The sequence below is a fragment of the Zonotrichia leucophrys genome, chromosome 4 (assembly GCF_028769735.1).
Source record: "Zonotrichia leucophrys gambelii isolate GWCS_2022_RI chromosome 4, RI_Zleu_2.0, whole genome shotgun sequence".
Classification (NCBI taxonomy): domain Eukaryota; kingdom Metazoa; phylum Chordata; class Aves; order Passeriformes; family Passerellidae; genus Zonotrichia; species Zonotrichia leucophrys.
Genome location: NC_088173.1, coordinates 30,892,653 through 30,907,166, shown reverse-complemented (window position 1 = coordinate 30,907,166; position 14,514 = coordinate 30,892,653). Strand labels below are relative to the sequence as shown.

The 14,514-nt window shown below is 46.4% G+C and overlaps 1 protein-coding gene and 1 long non-coding RNA gene across 2 annotated transcripts in view; one reads left to right on the top strand and one right to left on the bottom strand.

Annotated features, from left to right (window-relative positions):
- The window catches only part of LOC135447362 (uncharacterized), a 77,470-nt gene extending 74,053 nt beyond the window's left edge, over positions 1-3,417 (bottom strand). The window contains exon 1 of the long non-coding RNA XR_010440083.1: positions 3,287-3,417. This is a non-coding gene — a long non-coding RNA (uncharacterized LOC135447362). The remainder of the gene's footprint in view (positions 1-3,286) is intronic.
- SPINK2 (serine peptidase inhibitor Kazal type 2) lies at positions 3,246-8,530 on the top strand. Its single transcript, XM_064712296.1, has 4 exons — positions 3,246-3,377; positions 3,794-3,831; positions 4,388-4,497; positions 8,367-8,530. Exons 1-4 carry the CDS (start codon positions 3,329-3,331, stop codon positions 8,410-8,412), a joined length of 243 nt encoding a protein of 80 aa, XP_064568366.1. The 5' UTR covers positions 3,246-3,328; the 3' UTR covers positions 8,413-8,530.
- Positions 8,531-14,514: the final 5,984 nt, after the last annotated feature.

The window sequence follows — 14,514 nt, the reverse complement described above, 5'->3', positions numbered from 1 at the left end:
CCTGCAGGGACCTGTTCAAGTGGGAATCTTCATGCTCATAAGGCCACCTATGCTTTCTTACCTTGCAATTCTATTTTTTTTCTTCCAAGTCTAAACCTTTAGCACACACCACAACCTTTGGCAAAGAGGATATTTCATGCCACACTGCTGAATCACAGAGGTAGCCGGCAATCCAGTTCCTTAGTCCCAATCCTCCTGGTGCTTGGACTTCTTCCTATATCTGTTTTAAGTAGACAAGGTGATAGATAGCTTGCTGCTTTTTTGTTTTTGTTGTTATTTGGTTTGGGGTTTTTTTGGGATTGTGAACAAATTTTATGCTGAGATCTGCTGTCTCATACTCATTTCCAACCTGCCATGCCACCTAAACCCTGGGAAGGGTGGCAGAAAGTGTCTACCCCCCTGACACTTGGAACAGGATTACTGGCAACAGTAGATCAACAAAATTATAATCTTGTCTAGCTGAGTCCTGAAAATCCCCAAAGATGAAGATGGCAAAGGCCACAAATATTCAGCACATCTTCTTTCCAAGAAACACTAAGAGTATGGGGAAAGTTCAGATTTTCTCAAACAGTTACTCAAAAATGAGCATCAGATAGGGATGGATGGATGTAAAGTGCAGCTCTGTGGAGAAGGACTTGGGGTGCTGGTGGTTGAAAAGTTGGACATGTCTTGTCAGTGTGCACTTACAGACCAGAAAGCCAACCATATCCTGGGCTGCAAAAAAAGAGAAATGGCCAGCAGGTCAAGGGAGTGATTTTCCTGCTCTACTCCACTCTCACAAGACCCCACCTGGAGGTGGTCACAATCAGTGCCAATCTGTGCAGCAGGTACATCTCAGAAGGACCTGGCTGGCACTCACTGGACAGCAGCAAGGCCATGGAGCACCAGAAGAAGAGTCTGACTGAAGTCCAAATAAATTCTAGCTTCCAAGCACAGAGGGTTATTCCACTGAGCATAAGGCAGAAACAGACCTTCTCTGTAGGGATGTAACTTCTAATTATGCATTGTTCCCTGCAGCCTATATTCTAGGTTCATTATTGTCTCTCATGTTTGTTAATCAGCTACCTGATTTTAACAAGAAGATAACTTCTAGGAGATATGCAAATAATTCTGCAATTTTCCTTTCCAATGACTCAGCATTTGCATCAGAAATGTGTTAACAGAGTACAAAAGCTATTAAGAAGCTCTCTGCATAATTATACTCTTCCTTGCCTCCAGTTCTTAATAATTTATGAAAGAAAATTAGTATCTTGTAATACTCAATCTTGCCAGAAGAAAAATTTTGTAAGTTATCTTTTTTTGTGTTCAAAATCTCATTTCTATAATTTTCCCTTCTCTAAAGACTAGTCTCTAAAATTTTACTCAAATAAGGCAAAATGAAATACTCTCAGTAGAAAAATATAAGTAAGTGAAACAAATTGCTTTCAGAATCGAGGAGACTGGCACCAGTTTCAAATAGGATTGTCACAGCGAGAGTCAATAGAGCACTTTTATTTTACTTTTCTCTATTTTCTCCAGGATAGATCACATGGCTGTGACTGAGTTTGTTACTGTCACAGAAAGGCAAGTGAAGTCTTGTTTACCCAAATGGTCCCATTCGTGGCATGTTTTTGGGATCAAGGGCCACACATTGATGATCATGGAATTAACATTAAATATGTTGGAAAATACACCAGTGTAGAGAACATTTTTTAGGGGGCAGCTATTCTCTTAGGAGACACGATGACAGTACACACCCACTCAGTGCCTGTTGTGCAGGAGTTGCTCAGGAGAAAGAAAGCTGGTCTGGGCTACCTACAGGTGGAACACTGAGCTTTTACTTGGTTCACGTTGTTCAGGCTTTTTTATCCGAGCAAGAGCTTGGTATTTAACTGTTTAGAGAAACTTACAAGATTCACAGTCTAAGAGATAACTTCTACCCTTGGTTGTGCTTTCTTCACGTTCCCCATGGTTCTGCCTTCTTCACCTTCAGCTGGCCCCTCTCCCTTTGAAAATCACACCTTCAAGAAACAAGGAAACCCACCCCAGCACAACTCTCCAGTATTTAAGCCCTTACGATCCTTCCCCCCAGGATGGCAAATCCAGCAGCCATCCCACCAAAAACAAGGTAACAGAAAGACGTCCTCATTTCAAATGGCTTAACAGGGAAAGCTGGGAGAGAAAGCTGGGAAAGCTAGGGAAGGAGATCAGGCAGAGAGAAATAACCCTCTGCATGCTTCACCAGCCACAAAACGTCCTGATTAGGCATCTTGCTTAAAACAGCCAAGCCAGGGGCCTTTGCATGAAACATGCCTTGTGTTGGGCAGTAATCACAAAGATGTGCACAGAATGAAAATCTGAAACTGCAATCTGCTTGCAGAGGTTACCTGGAGGACATATAAGGACATATTAAGCAGATAATAAAGTAACCTCCCTATGATGCCATGTAGGCAGAGCACACTGTCAGAAAGAAAAAAAGCCATACTCAAAAGGACTCAGAGGTTAACACGCAGACGGAAAAGGTGTATGTGATATCTGTGTATGTACCTGTGTGGGACATATCCAAACACTTGACAGTTCTAACCACAGTTCATACACAGAAGCACAGGCAATTTTGCAAGTTCATACCCTAGATTTTGGGAAACTGCATAAAAACATTTGCAGAGCCAGACCCTGTGCAAAGCCAACCTCTGGGCTCTGCAAAGCTAACCATTCTTATCAGTGACCGCCAGATGAGATACTCTTTGGAAAGCAGTGCTGCCGAGGCACCAGTCATGCTGGTGGGACAGTGTGCCAAGGCTTCCAGCCCCCTGTATGTGTTCTCACGCCTTCGGAGGCAGGCAGGTTGCTTTACTGCCGGGACAGTTTTTCTGTTCCTTCTGTTAGGGGGGCACTCACAGCTCAGCAGAAGCCATCTCATGTCACTTTATTGTCACTTTACGACGAGACGGGGGCCCTGACCTTAAGAGCCGCACGGCAGGGCGTGCTTATTTCTAACCTGCCTGCACTGCTCGAGACACTGCAATCAGAGCACAGCCCCGAGGGGCTGGGGCCGAGGAGGGAAGCCCGGGGCACTCTGGAATCCCGGCCGGCACCCCCATTGACTGCGCTGCCCACCCGCACAGCTCTGACGGGAGAGCTCTCCATCCCCGTGAGCGCGCTCCTGGGCAGCTCCCCGCCGTGCCGTCCCAGCCGTGGGCGTCCCCGCGGCCGCCCCGCGCCCCGCCCGGTACCGGTACCGGTCCCGCCCCGCGCCCCCCGTTGGCTCCCGCGCTGCCGCGGCCGTTGCGCCCCGAGCCGGCCCCACCGTCCCCGCTGCTGTCCCCGCTGTCCCCGCTCAGGTGGCGACATGGCGCGGCCGCTGGCGCTCCTGCTGCTGCTGCCCGTCCTCCTCGCCGGTACCGCGCACCGCGCCGGACCGCTGGTGTTCGGGAGGGGAGCCGGGGAGGTGGGAGGCGGGCTGGTACCGTGTCCCGGCCGGTGCCGTCCCAGGGAAGGGGGAGCCTGAAGCGGTGCCGTGCCCCGGCTGGCTCAGCGGAGCGGCGGCGGGATTTAAGCCGGGGGTGGGCACCGGAGCCAGCCGGAGGCACGGGATGGTGAGGGACGGCAGCTGGCCCCAGCCGGGACCGGGACAGCGGCTAGACCGGGGGATGCTGGGGTCGGACCGCTGCTCAGGGTGTCCCCGGAGCGGACAGAGAGGGGTCAGGGTGCCGGCACGGGACAGCGTGCGGTCGGTAACAGGCGGGGCCGGTCCCGCGGGGCTCGAGGGTTCCGTGCGGGACCCGGCGCCGTTAACGCTGCTCGCTCTCCGCAGGTCTCATGTGGTGTCCCGGAGCCATGGCCAGCTACCCGGTGAGTGCCGCCGGTCCCGCTGCCCTCCTGCCTCCAGCCAGGCTTCCCGCTGCCCCGGCCCCTTCCCCAGAGCCGCGGGCCGCACGCTGAGGTTGTGAGCCTGCCCCGGCTGCGGAGTCCGGCCCTGAGCAGGGGTCTCTCCCCGCAGCTGAGGCGCCCGGGACGCTGCTGGCTCCGCAGCACACTCGCCCTGGCCATGCCCATCTCTCACCATCTCGGTCTGTCCTTCATGCCCATCTCTCACCATCTCGGTCTGCCTTGCCCTTCATGGGCACTCGCTGTCCGTGTGTCCCGCTGATGCTCAGCGGTCGGAGGCACTGCACTGTGGGGCACACACAAATCCTGACACCACAGCCAAGCCGTGCCAGGCAGCAGGAACCAAGCCTCAAGTGATCAATTCCCATAAGAGCATGAAAGATAATGTGGCACTTTAAAATGCTGTGCCAGCTCCCCATGGAGACCTTTTTTTCTGTGCATGCCAGGCTTCTTCAGAAGCTGAGCAGAAACCTGTTTGAAATGGTGTAACTTTGGCTTCTCTTGTACCTGTCTTCCCCAGCCCAACTGCGCTCGGTATGGGAACTACATGTGTCCAAGGGACTACCATCCAGTCTGTGGCACTGATGGAGAGACCTACGGAAACGAGTGTGTGCTCTGCCTTGCTAACAGGTAGTCAGTTCTGTCCTTCCCTTCCCTTCCCTACGTGCAAGCAGAACATTCACCCTGACATTCCAGATAACTGAAGCCAGATAATTTACTGGCTTCAGATCATTTGCACTGTTGCACTGCAGTTTCAGCAGTGTCCTCTCAGCTGTGTATCCCCTGCAACAGATTTTATTGTGGTACCTGTAAATGGCGTAGATTGAATTCGGTCAGCTGGATGTACTGAATATTTGTATTAGTATTTCCTGAGAAGGAGCATCTTAGAGGAGCTTGCTTGTCATGTTCATACATTGCCAATAAATATAATGCCAGACCCACACTTTCCATCAGAAAACATGAAAGATCCCACCCAAAATGCAGCTTTACATATAAAATATTTATGTTCAAGATCCAAACTCCTGTACTTCTTTTCACAAAGAAGAGTAAGAAAGCTAGATGTTAGGAGAAAACCCTGTTTTGCCTTCAGGTTGTCTAAAAATCAAGAAAAAGACTGCCTGCTATTTGAGAGGGAGTATTTTATTCCTTAATAATTTAATTTAATTTTTTAAAAAACAAATTGAAAACACAGAAAATTGGTATCTAATGAACATTAGACACTCCCCATGAGAATTGACTGGAAACCTTCATGGAGCAGTGTCTCAGTACAAACTGAGAGCTGCTGTGAATAGAAATTTTGATGGTAAAAGGCAATTTATATTAATGAAATAAATGATCTTCTGTTTCCAGCAGAAGGTATAAGTGAGAGTAGTAGAATGACAGAAACAAAACTGTGAACAGATAGATCTCAAGAAAGGGAAGGCTGAAATGACTTTCTGACTTTGGGGCAGAGGAGAGATTAATTCTGACCAGACAATCTACAAAATTCAAATTGCCAAGATAAAAGAAACATAGGCCAAAATAAAGAAAGTGACAAAGATATCAAAGGACACTTAAGGTAATGTTATAAAGAAAGTGCTGAAATGTGTCATGCATATCTGAAGAATTTGTTACACTTTCACCAGAGCACAGCACAAACAACCCAAGCAAGTGACAAATTGCAAAGAGAATTGGTAAACCTACAGTTTAGGGAAAAAAAAGAAAATTAATCAAAATTCACACACAGTAGAATCTGTTAAAAGGGAAGAAAAGAGGTTCTGGCATGTTACATATTAGGAGCCTACCCATCTTTCCTGCCTGGAGTGATGTTGGAGTAAGTTATTAAGTGATTGGCTTTACATAGCCAGAGGTAAAGGCGAATGTAAGCAAAGCAGATACAGATTTGTCACAAATAATCCGATCAAATCCATGAGATTTAATTTTTGGCATGATAACTGGCCAAACAGAGTAGGAGGAAATAGATGTATTAGTGCATGACATTAATAAGGCAGTTTACATTATCTCCATTTGACATTCACATAAGCAGACAAATAGTTATTCAGCTGAAATTGTTAAAGGATGAAGTCACAGAAGTCTTTGGTTCAAAAGCAGTGATCAGCACTTTACATTTTAAAGAGCTATCACATTTTATATAATAAAAAATGCAAAATGGCAGGGATATGGTGATCTGTGCAGCATATTATAAAAATTCCCAGAGATGAGGATAAATAGAGTGAAATCAGTACAGTAAAAGACAAAAAGAAGTGCTGAGTATTGCCCATAGAGAGTGTAAATCCCTGTTGTGGAGGTAGAGACAGGAGAGCATCTCACAACCTAAACAGTATATTTAATCCTTTCAGAACAAAAGGATGGGCTTTGAGATCCACCTTTCTAGGATTTCTAGGATGCTTCATTTTTTTAGGCATGATCCCTCAGTTCCAGATGGATGCATGGCAGATTCCTGAATACAGCAGTGCACACAGAACAAAGGGTTCTCCACTCAAATCTGCTGCTTATTTCAACTCCTTAAGTAATTCCTTAAGTAATTAGTGATGGGGCTTATGTCTTTTTACTATAAGATGTAAAGTACATCTTTTGTGTGATACATGGGATTAAATCCAATTATAAACACAAGATAGAATTTTGTCTTAACCATCTTTTTTTGCTGTCTTCTTACATGCTCAGAAACATGTTTTTGGGTCTGAAGGGACACAGGGTGGTCAGATACTCTCCTGACCATTTTTCTTTTATAGTTCAGTAGTTGGCATATTTGGGGGCCTTCTAGTTCAGCCTGGAGTTGTTGTTCTAAAGTGTTTGACTTGGCATGAACACAGCACAGATAAAACATTTTGCTTCATTGGAGGAACTTCAGCTTTGAAAAACAGTCCATAGTCATAAGCAATGATCATTCCACTCCAAGTAATCTAAGGTACAGTCTGTCACACTTCTTAGGAAGACAGAACAAAGAGATTTTTCTGCCCTATTTAGCAGGCTGCATCACTAGTTGCTGAAATAGTGCAATGTGGTGATACAGAAACAGATATAGGGACACATCCAGTACTAAAATACAAAACAGTCACTTCTCAATTAACTTGGAGTGATTCTCAGTGGCCATCTTGCAGGTTTGTTCTAGCTCATATTTAAACCCATGAAGGAGCTTCTTGGAGAGAGTTGTACTTCCTGATGGCCGAGACAGAACTGTCCATGGGCTCTTTTAGCCATGAAGGAATGTGTGGGCACCTGGAGAGCCCTGGGTGAATCCATAGAGTGAAGGAATGTGTGGGCACCTGGAGAGCCCTGGGTCAATCCATAGAGTGCTGCAGAAGAGGCTGATGCAGTTGATCCATGATAACATGAGACATCTGGAGCAAAGGTGCAGCACAAACTCTCCCCATCCTGGCTCTGCAGTGAAGCCCCTTAATTGTAAGACCAAAGTTGGTTTTCCTCCTTACTTTATTTATTTTTCTTTTAAAGCTTAGATTTAATCTATTCTTAAGTGGTTCGCATGCAAATCCTAGGTCTCTTCCACACTCAGTGTCCAATGTCCAGCAATGACAACATCTGATCTTAGTTTAAACCTAGTCTGACAGCAACACATGTTCTTTGGAAATAGATGCAGCAGCTTGAGGTGTCTCTGCTGGGTTTAGTGTGAGGGTGTCCTTCAGCAAGAGCCACTCTTTACATCCTTGCTGGTGTTTTACATCCCCTGGCCTTGATTTTGCCTTTCATATTACTGATCTGCCTTCTGGCACTACCTTGTGGTTAAAAGATCCCTGATAAAACTACTAACTAGTACAGATTAACCCTGATTTTGGGTAAACATAAGTCTCTTGAATTTCATGAGGAGAGAACCAGCTTGGTTCTATTAAGATAAGGAAGCAAACTGATCATCTGGGACAATTTGCATTCTATTAGTTTATTTTTCTATCTGCATTTGCCTGGTAAATGGAGCACCCCAAAATACTGTGTGTAGGACTTAACAAGAGAAACAAACCAGTGTTTCCAAACTAAGGAGTGCTTGGCTAAAATTTCCTTAAAGAAGATTCCAGCATTCAGGGAACCACACATTCAAAACGTAGCGAAGCCTCAGATGCCGAGGTGCATCAGGATGCACACCCTTCCCACTGAATTCCCATGTGAAAGGGGAAATGCTGTAAGCATTAGAACTGGTTTGCACCTAAGAGACTGCAAAGCTTAACTTGTGTTAGTGCTTTTTATTGGACATGTTAGTCCTCATGGTGTGATTTGTCATGTGGTGTGACAGTTCTCAGATTTGCAGATGGTTTTATCCAGTTTTATAGGTAACAAAGAATGTGGTAAGTTACTCACTCTGTGTATGTGATTTCATAGATTTTCGCATCATGGTTACTTTGTGGTGATGCTTTCAGTAAGTGATGCAATTAAAGCAGCACTGCATTTAATTGAACACATAGAAAGAAGTTAGAGAGTCCAGTTTATAAAATGTGTCTGTAAAATTCAAGTAGTGTTCCTGTTCTAATATATTTTCCTTCTGTTTGCAGGGAAGATCATACGCGTATAGAAATTGCCCATAAGGGACATTGCTGATACTACAGATGGCTGCTTTTCAAGAAAATTAGAGGGTCACAGACAATCCAAATGGAAGCAATGCCTTAAGTGTACCTTCTGTGTAGCCTGTCTTAATAAACAAATGTGCATATTTAAAGTTTGTTTACTGTATTAAAACCAATGGTTGTAAACGTACCCATAGTACAGTTATAACCTGAAGCCTGATGTATTTTCTTGCTAAAGATGGATCATAAGAAGGGGATGTCCTCTCTCTATACCAGAAGATCATTTGTCCAGAGAAGGGATTGAGTGCACCAAGGAAGGGAGTGGGTACCAAGTGCCATTCCCACAGTCCCCACAGGGATCAGGGAGGCCCCAGCATCTCTGTCAGAGGCAGTGTTCTTTGGTTCTGGGATATTCTGAGCCCACAGGTGCCAGCAACCCCTGGAGAGCCACTGGAGGGGTTTCTTGTGGCGGCTACCAAACTGGTGGTGGCAGCCTGACATGTGCCAAGCCTCTGCCCCTGGCACCCTACGTGCAGGTGCTGCTGGTGGGGCAGTGACCCGGGCACCCTCTGCTCTTGCTGCGAGTGAGGGCTGTTTTGGGGAGGCAGGGGCAGGGGGCATGCACTGCCCTCCAGGTCCCCATCCCTCTGGGCGCTGCTCCCTCGGGCTGTGAGGTCACCGGCCTGGCTGGCACCCAAAGCCACTCCCTGTGGCAAACATCAAAGCAAAACGGGAAAGCTCAAGACTCCTGTGAAGGGCTGCACTCCAGAGTGGCTCTGGTGGGCCTTCCCACAGCGAGGGTGAGCAAGAACTGGGGTTTGGTCCTCTCCTTGTACCTGTCATGCATATGGGCACATATCTTAGGTTTGTTCTTTGTGTTCCACCAAACAAGAGCTTTTTGCATGCTGATTGAAATGAACTGTGTTGGGGCTGTCCTACAGTGCTTGGTAACACACAGGTGGCTTTTAGCTTTGATGTCAGCCAAGCAGCACCTGCTGTCCCCCTGGCCCAGACCATGGCTTTGTCAGGCTTTGCTGGGCAGCAGCGGTGCAGGCAGAGATGTACAGCACATTTCATGCCTGAGGAACATTCTCAGGTCAGTGACTTCGGGTTTGAAAAACAATAATGTTTTTGCCTTACAGTTCCTTTAAAGGGTCAAAACTATCCTTACCTTCCAGCACATGCCTGCTTTCATTTTCTTTGAGCAAAGGTTAATCACTGGATGGCTGGAAGCAAAAGAAAAAAACCAACCAAAACTAGTGTATCCCAGTTGGGTGTTTATGAAGGTTTATAGCTCAAAAAGATGGTGAATTTCAGTATGATGGGTTTAATATTTTTACATTAAAACTGTGCATTACATTTAGGACCATGTTGAGAGCATATCCAAACACTTCTTGAACTCTGACAGTCTTGGTTCTTCCCAGGGAACCTGTTTCAGTGCCTAACTCCCCTTTTCCTAAGATCCACCCCAAACCTCTCCTGGCACAGCATCACAGCATAACTTAGAATAATATTAACATAATAATAACAGATTCACAGCATAGTTCATTATACAGTGTTGTAGAATGATGTTACTGTAATCTTTAGACATCAACAACCTCATGGCAATCATTCCCCTTGGCTTATGACACGTGTGTGAGGCTAACAAGGAGTTTTGCCAGCTGAATGGCATGATCATGAATTGTGAATCAAGAAAGGATCTCTTTTTCTCTCTGAGCTCAGGTGGTTGAACAGTATGTTGATTGACTAGGATTTTATTATATTTTCTAGCTTCACAGGAGCAGCACAGCCCCGATCTCACTGGGAGGAGAATGTGCAGCCATCCATATAGATCAAAGGAAGGTCAGAAGATGTCTTACTGCCTTTTGCTAATGAAACGTGCAGATGAATGGCTTTTTTTCCCTGGATGAGTTGCAAGAACAGCTTTTTTTTTTTTTACTGATTAAATTCTCAACTTTCCCTCCTGTGGAATTTTAATTGTTTTTAAATTTGCCCAGGAAAAATGTTTTTAAAAGTTGCCTGAACTCCACATACCATCGCTCAGCAGGCAGCGTGTGTGTTTTGGGACAGCTGGACTCCAGCTCCCAGCTTAGCTGGGGTAGCTGGGCAGTGCTCAGGCACCCTTTGAAGGGAACGCAGGCTTTCTCCTGCAGGAGGAGGCGTAAATGCTCAGTGACACTGGTGTCTGGAGGAAAAGAGAAGTCTCTCCTGTGTGACACAGCACCACGAGCAAGAGCAGAAAGGAAAGCCTTGTCTGAATCCTGTGGGAGACAGTCCGTACTGGGAGCTCGGACCTGTGGATTTGCAGCTCGTTCTCTAGGCGGCAGCATTTGTTTTCTTTTAAAGCTCCTTTTGTGTTCTCAGCAGCGGCTGCAGGAAAGGCTTTTATTCATCGTTATCGTTTGAATGCATTAACCTTCTGTTAGGAGCTGTTTGTTTTCAACTGTATTATGTTATTAATGTCAGTGATACTCGGTCAGTCTCATTTACTTGGCAAAGCTAACTTGCTTTTTCCTGATCATTGAATCCAAGTGGTTTTTTGGAGGAGACTCCACGGCACACAATTTGGTAGAAACGTTTTGATGTGGGCAGATGACTCACAGATGAAGCTGTGGCACTCATTGCCATGTGTAGGACTGCACTGGCTCCTATCTTAGCTTTGTGATTTCTGAGCTGGTCACATAGCAACTGCTTCATTTTCTAAATGAAAGACATCTAAACATCTATAGAAATAGCATAGGTTTCTGGGGATTTCTGAGCTAGCTAACTTCAGAGAAAACCCCCAACTTTTCTCTGTAAAAGTGCCTCATCTTTACATTGAGGAAAAATTAACCCCTTTTAAGTGCTTCTTCAGTCAACTGGTGAGAAATTATGCAAGAATCTGGTACGTGTGTTTAATTTTACCTTTTAAGCAATTCTGAATATTTCTTCCTGACATTAGGAGTTGACCTAAAACTGTTCTTACATAAGCTAGTCTATTCCAGCTTCCCCACTGAAAAATCCTACTGTGAAGCACTCTGGAGCAGAGAATAGCGCTGGGGCTGAGGTCTTTAGCTTGCCAAGTAATATCTGGTGTCACTGTAGATTTTGTGGGTTATTGTAGCAAGCCCCAAACTGCTGCACTGGAAGGGCCTGGGTTTCCTGGAAATCCATTCTTATCTGCCAGTCCCCTCCAAATATTTTGGTTATCCAGCAATTTGCAGATGTCTGTAAATGGAGACTTGAAGTGAACCATCTCTCTTCATTTGAAGGGCATCTGTCAAGGAGGAGTGTAGGAGAGGCTTCTGTAGGAGGCATTGGGGCTGTTGTACCCTAGCTATCTGCATGCACACCCTCACTTTCTGGCAAGCTTTGGGAAACTCCAAGTAGCTTGCTTCTCTCTGAATTTCTAAAAATCAGCTTTGCATTTACATGGGATTCATAGCTTTCCTTGCCCCACAGTGTTTCTGCCTTCACTAGGCCCATGGCAGTGAAGTAAATGCAGCTGGGTGCACAGAGATGTAGTGAAATGTGAGGTTGTGAGTGGGGGTCACAGCAATGATTAAGTTTATCTGCTAAGAATCATAGAATCATGTAGGCTGGAGAAGACCTTAAAGATCATCAACTGTAAACCTAACATGCCAAGTCCCACTAAGCTGTGTTACCAAATGTAAATCCTGAAAATCAAGCAAAATGCAAATTGTGTCCCTTGTGCTTTCTCTGACTATCAACTTACCCTGTGCCCAGAGAGTGCACTCAATCCCCTTGGCCAGATCACTAATAAAGACATTAAAGAGGACTAGCCCCAACACCAATCCCGAGGAACCCCACAAGTGACCATCCAGCAGCTGATGTAACTCCATTCACCAACACTCTCTGGGTTGTGCCACACAGACAGTTTTTTACATGGCAATCAGTGCATTTATCCATGCCATGATCAGCCAGTTTCTCCAGGAGAATTTAGGGACATGCAACCATAACCAAAGTTTAAAGCTTGACCGTCTATTGAGAACTAGCTAATATTCATGTCAGAATCAAATAGGACAAGGCAATAAGCAAATTATCTCCATGGATCAGCCAAAGTAAAGACTTCCTAAACTCTGGGCATAAGGGTCTGTAAACTCCTGGTACCACCTGTTGCTATGTGACTGAGTCCAAAAAGAGGAAAAACCTGCATATTTTGGGGACTTCTTCCACTCCGACACAGAGAAAGAAGGATATCCTTTTAAAAAGTCATCAGAAGAAGAAAAGGAGGTTTTTAACTCTGAAAAGAAAACTGTTTGGGCTCATGAGGAGGGGAAAAAACATTTGTTGTTTTCTGACAAACATTGCCTTTAGACTCTTCCATGCGCCAGTTAGGCAAATGCCCCACATATAAGTAACAATTGGGTTAGAATAGGGTTCTTGTATACATGCAAAAGTTTTGTTAAACACCAGCAAAAATTTCTTTCCCATGAGGAACTCCAGAACAGGAATATGAAGAGGTTTTAGGAACAACATTCTTCAAGATGTTCACAATTCTGCTGCTCTCTGTCCCAAGTCACCTGATCTAGAGGGCCCTGCTTGGAGCAGGAGGTTGGGTAGGAGACTGGAGAGGTCATTTCCACCTCACTTATTCTGCAGTTTGCAATAGCAACGGGCAATTTGCAACCAGCACCTGCACTGCCCAAAGTCGGGTGTTATCAGAACCACCAGAATCACCCCGACAGGTCTGACTACTTATGAGAAAGCACCTCAGTTATCTGGAGTGCTGTGTGTAGGTGCACAGCAGAAAAATGCCTCTGAGCCTTCTGCCTAACTTCCCATCTCTTGCATTCAATTTCCTTGGGTGAAAACATCATTAAATGTTTAAAGTCAACAGTCTGCCATTGGGGAGTGATAAGAATACTTTATTCAGAACAGATAAAACACTTTCAGAGATACAAGAAAGCCTCCAGGTCTTCAGAAATGACAGGACTGAAAAACATCTGGCAGAGACCAGCAGGCTGTGAGCACTTACACACCAACTGTCTCCCGTGTGTCCCTATCCCAGGCCACCAACGTTTCCAGTGCAACAGCAGGCTGGGCACAGAGAGCAGAGCTGGTTCCTTCTGTATTTTATTTTCCCCATGGCCCATTTGTGCCATGGTCGGGCACACAAGTCAGCAAAGCCATTTCTATGCACAGAACAGGTGAATGGGGAGCAGAGGTTAGAATTAGAATCTTGATAAAAGAATAGCTGCTAAGAGAAGGGTATTTCAAGGGAAGCAGGCTCTAGAAACCCCTGACAGTCTGTTCCAGTGTTCCCTAGCCATGCAGACAGGCCTGTGCTGGACAGCAGGAGTAGCTCAGGGGACACAGCTCTCCAGTGGGCTCCCTGAGCTCAGCCCTGCTGTGCCCACGCCACAGAGCAGGGCTTTCTGCAGCCCAGCCAGAGAATACAGGACACATGCCCCTACGTAAAGCTCTCCCTGGAGAAGATCTTACTAGCCAGGACTAGGCCTAGGATGAGAAACAGCCTTTGAAGAAGGGAGAGAAGCCCACCCAGAGAAGGCAGACAGACTGGCTGTATGTAGCACTAGCCAGCCCAGAGACTGGCACGCAGACACTTGGAGCAACATGAGAGCAATCCCACGCCGGTGCCAGAAGCCTTCCTCCTGCTTCAAACAGCCTCACATTGGCAGTGAGCCTCCAGAACCTGCCCTCACCACTGATGGGAACTGGCCCCCAGCCTTGGGTGTCCCCCAAACCACTTTCCTCCAGCAGGACAAGGTGCTAAAAGGCGTGCTGTGACAAGAGTGTGACTTCCCTAAGCAGCGATGCAGGTATGGCTTAGCTCAGGTTTCCGAGGCTGTTTGTGCTTGTTTGAGCCTGCTGGGCTCTCCCATGGGTTGAGCACTCTCCAGCTGCTTGCCTGTGCAGCGCTGCACCCTGCTCCCGTACTCCTTCCCTGGAAAGCACCCCATCCACCAGCCCAGGCACCATACCCTGAGAGACAGGGCAAGGGCACCCTCCTACACCCTCTCTGCCAGGCACACCAGACACAACCAACCTGCTCACATGGAGTGCCTGAGCCCCCAGGGCAGGAGCAGGGGGAGATCCCAGGAGCAGGGGATGTCCCACTGAGGGTGACCTGCTTCCTGGGGTGGTAATGAGGCTGTCAGAGCAATGAGGAAGG

Excerpts from the sequence above, each read along its gene's own strand:
- SPINK2 (XM_064712296.1), top strand. The coding sequence starts at position 3,329 with ATGGCGCGGCCGCTGGCGCTCCTGCTGCTGCTGCCCGTCCTCCTCGCC. Across the intron at positions 3,378-3,793 it reads GCTGCCCGTCCTCCTCGCCG|GTCTCATGTGGTGTCCCGGA; the intron begins GTACCGCGCACC and ends CGCTCTCCGCAG. Across the intron at positions 4,498-8,366 it reads GTGCTCTGCCTTGCTAACAG|GGAAGATCATACGCGTATAG; the intron begins GTAGTCAGTTCT and ends TTCTGTTTGCAG.